We start from the raw sequence: 3562 nt of genomic DNA on the forward strand, positions 1-3562 counted from the left end.
AAATTTGCATGTATAATTCTGCCCAACCATGAGTTATCTCCCAGATTTGTGCTACTTTTTGTACACTTCTTTCTGTACAGTTGGCAATCAGTCCAACAAGAAAACAATGGTTACTGCCTACATAGCATCCATGCCATTATTATAACCATGGGCATATCTTTTCATACCAGTCATTACTGTAACTTACATATTTTAAAGAGGTAAATTCATAGACAACATTTTCTCCTACAACTGTCTGTCTAGCAACTTTTTTTCTTAACCTTTAAGGCTAAGCAATAAAAAGGAAGCTTCATGATCAGCACCAACTTAATTTCTCCATTTCCTATTACCAAAATATGTGGTGTCTTCGCTAGCTAGTAATTAGGATGTTTTTAAAAAACAGATGGAAACCTGTTGCAAGAAAGCCACTTGTTCGATCTGTCCTGGCCACCCAGACCTAAAATAACCACACAGAAACTATACTAATTCAATCACTGCTTGGCCCATTAGCTCTAGGTTCTTATTGGCTAGCTCTTACATCTTAATTTAACCCATTTCTATTAATCTGTATATCACCATGAGGTCGTGGCCTACCAGCAAAGTTCCAGTATGTCTGACTCTGGCAGTGGGTCCATAGCATCTCTGACTCTGCCCTTCTTTCTCCCAGCATTCAGTTCATTCCTCCTAGCTTAGCTAAGTTCTAACCTATCAGGCCAAGGCAATTTCTTTATTCCCACATCAGAAACCTACAATTTTATAACCTTTATGGATATAACACACACACACACACACACACACACACACACACACAAAATCTTAATTGGAGTAACCCTACACAGGGGATAGTCCTCTTCCAGGAAGCCATACTTTTTCAAATGAAAATCCCAGCTCCAGGAACGAAATACCTCCCTTTCAGCTGTTGCTCAAAGCTATGGCAAAGGCCATCTCAAACTGCAAGTTATTGCTGTTGCTTTTAATTGCCCAAAAGAACATGGTGATATAAATTAATATTTTAAACAATATGAACTTTTATATTATATTCAAAATGTGTTAAATTGAAGATAATTTAGATTTTATAAAATATTCTTCTTTATCTTTTAGTATTCCCTAAACAAAATGTGATATATTTATAATAATATAAAGATATTTTGGTTGGTATAATTAGGAACAGGCTATTAAAGAAAAAAACATTTGTAAATTGCCTGTTTCTGGTACTATGCAGGAAAGAAATATGAAGGAATAAAGTAGTAAATAATGGAACAAATAGAGGATGCCGAAACCTTCCGCATGCACTACTAATTTTCTCAATCTCCTTTTCCTTAAAACTGAAGGAGGAAGTATCTGCAGAGCTGATGAGTTCCTGTGTAATAACTCCCTATGCAAGCTCCATTTCTGGGTTTGTGATGGAGAAGACGACTGTGGAGACAACTCAGATGAAACCCCAGACATGTGTGGTATGGGCTCTCCTGTGGCTGTCATTGCACTCTCCTCTTGTGATCTAACATTCTGAAGGGCCCCAGGAAGTATTGAGATAATCTACAGATGCCACATACATGGGGTCAGGTAGACAGGGTACAGAGTGATATACAGTTTATCACCAGGTAACAAAGGTATCACACTGTCAGAAGTTAATAACTCTATTGGCAACCCACTTATACCTACCGATCGTGGCAGCACCATTCAGGACAAAAAGTATGCACTATTTAGAAGTATTTACATAAAGTAGACGGACATTAAAATTGAGTGAGGTACATTTAATATTTTTGGCTTCACATCAATGGATAATTTAGTATAAATAATTTTTAATAATAAGTATAAATAATATGAATATTCAAATAACATAATATCAGAGACAAAAATATTACTGCAGAGACTCTTCAGAAACCAATGCATAATATATAGAAAATCATGTTAGCCAATCAGCATTAAAACTTAAAAACTTGCAAAACAGTGACAAACAAACTAACAACAGCAACACTGCTAAGCAACAACCACCCGGCAAACATTCTTTCTCTACATACACATTAATCTTGACTAGTATTTTCTGGGTGTATACAGTGAAAAATTGCAATATTTGAGATTATCAGCATATATATTTTTATGTTTTTTCAAATCTCTTTCTTATCATTCTTTTGTAATGTAATCTCAACAAGAGAGGTGATTCTAGCTTGAATTTAAAGGAAAATACTTCTACATCAGATATAATTAAATAGTACCTCAAGTGATTGAAAGCGAGTATAATATGGATGTGTTTATTTAAGTTTCATATTGTAAAGACAAATAAAGTAATATATTTTCATAGATAATAGCATTGAGCTGCTAGTTTTAACATTGAGGAGAAAACTACAAGGAGGCAGATCCATTTTTTAAATGATTTCAGAGGGAAAAAGCTTTTCACAAATTTTTTTCTACAGGTAAAACTGATGGATAATACACAAAGGGTTTCTTTGAATAATTGCACAAGAACAGACTCCAGAACATCACCAGAATCATTGTGTGTGTGTATGTATAAAACACCAGAGAATGAATATATAAATATATATATATATATATATATCATAATATACCAAAATGAATGAGACTTCTCCTACCATGATTAACTCAGAACATATTAATGTTCAATGAACTATATTTATTTTCCCTTTCCATCTTTATTCCACTTGACCATGAAAGGAACTGGAAACAGCTGGTTAACTGCTTATTAAACATCCATAATGCAGAGATACACCCTCATGGGCTATTTCTTGTGCTGGAAATGTCTTCTGAGGTATATTCCGTACAGTACAGCTGCAAAATATTGTAAAATCTGAGTGTGTCTGGGTTGTCATGCTCTCCTGTCTCCCATCAGTGTAAACATTAAGTGGAGTTATTCAAGCCACAGGATCTTCTACATCATTGAGGCTAAAATAAATAGCATTTTTTTTTGTAAGAAGACCTCATTTGTTCATTTAATAAATCACAACACTTTCTCCATATTATTCCAAAAATGACAGAAATAAATAAAAGGTACATTAATTCAATGTTTTTCTGTCACTGTGATAAAATACTGTGATCAATAAAAGCTTAACAGAGACTAATATTTATTTTATTATGAAGATTTATAAAAGTATGGAAGAAAAATTGTTCCATTTTGAAATAACTGAAGTAACATTTTCATCTTAGTCTGAGTGGTATATAACTAGGAAAAGAAGAAAGGAAATAATGCAAATAATGCAAATTAAAAACAAAACAAACAATTTGGAGACTAGAATTAAATGTAAAAGCCAAGAGACAGAGAAAACCATAGTTTAATGGAGAAACTTGAACACTCATGTTCCTCTACAGCTCAAAGGTAGGAGCTAGCAGAGGTGCCAATGCAGTGGTTCTCTGAAGTCTGAGATGACAAATTTAATAGAGATGTCCCATTTAGAATTGTGTGCTCCAAGGTTTCTCTCTCTCTCTCTCTCTCTCTCTCTCTCTCTCTCTCTCTCTCTCTCTCTCTCTGTCTGACTGTCTGACTGTTATTTTGTTATTTTCTGCACTTGATGCTGTGTTATGAAGGAGGAAGCATCTCTGATGATAGGAGAGTAAGACATTTTGTAAA

The 3562-nt window shown here is 34.2% G+C and overlaps 1 protein-coding gene across 1 annotated transcript in view; it reads left to right on the forward strand.

Annotated features, from left to right (window-relative positions):
- Lrp1b (LDL receptor related protein 1B) overlaps positions 1-3562 on the forward strand; it is a 1445827-nt gene that overhangs the window by 1317725 nt on the left and 124540 nt on the right. Inside the window, 1 exon segment of the mRNA XM_050139953.1 lies at positions 1311-1433. Coding sequence (XP_049995910.1) covers positions 1311-1433 — 123 coding nt within the window.

This window comes from Alexandromys fortis, unplaced genomic scaffold, assembly GCF_014885135.2.
Source record: "Alexandromys fortis isolate MF-2015 unplaced genomic scaffold, M_Fortis_MF-2015_v1.1 scaffold_33, whole genome shotgun sequence".
In the NCBI taxonomy this organism is placed as follows: domain Eukaryota; kingdom Metazoa; phylum Chordata; class Mammalia; order Rodentia; family Cricetidae; genus Alexandromys; species Alexandromys fortis.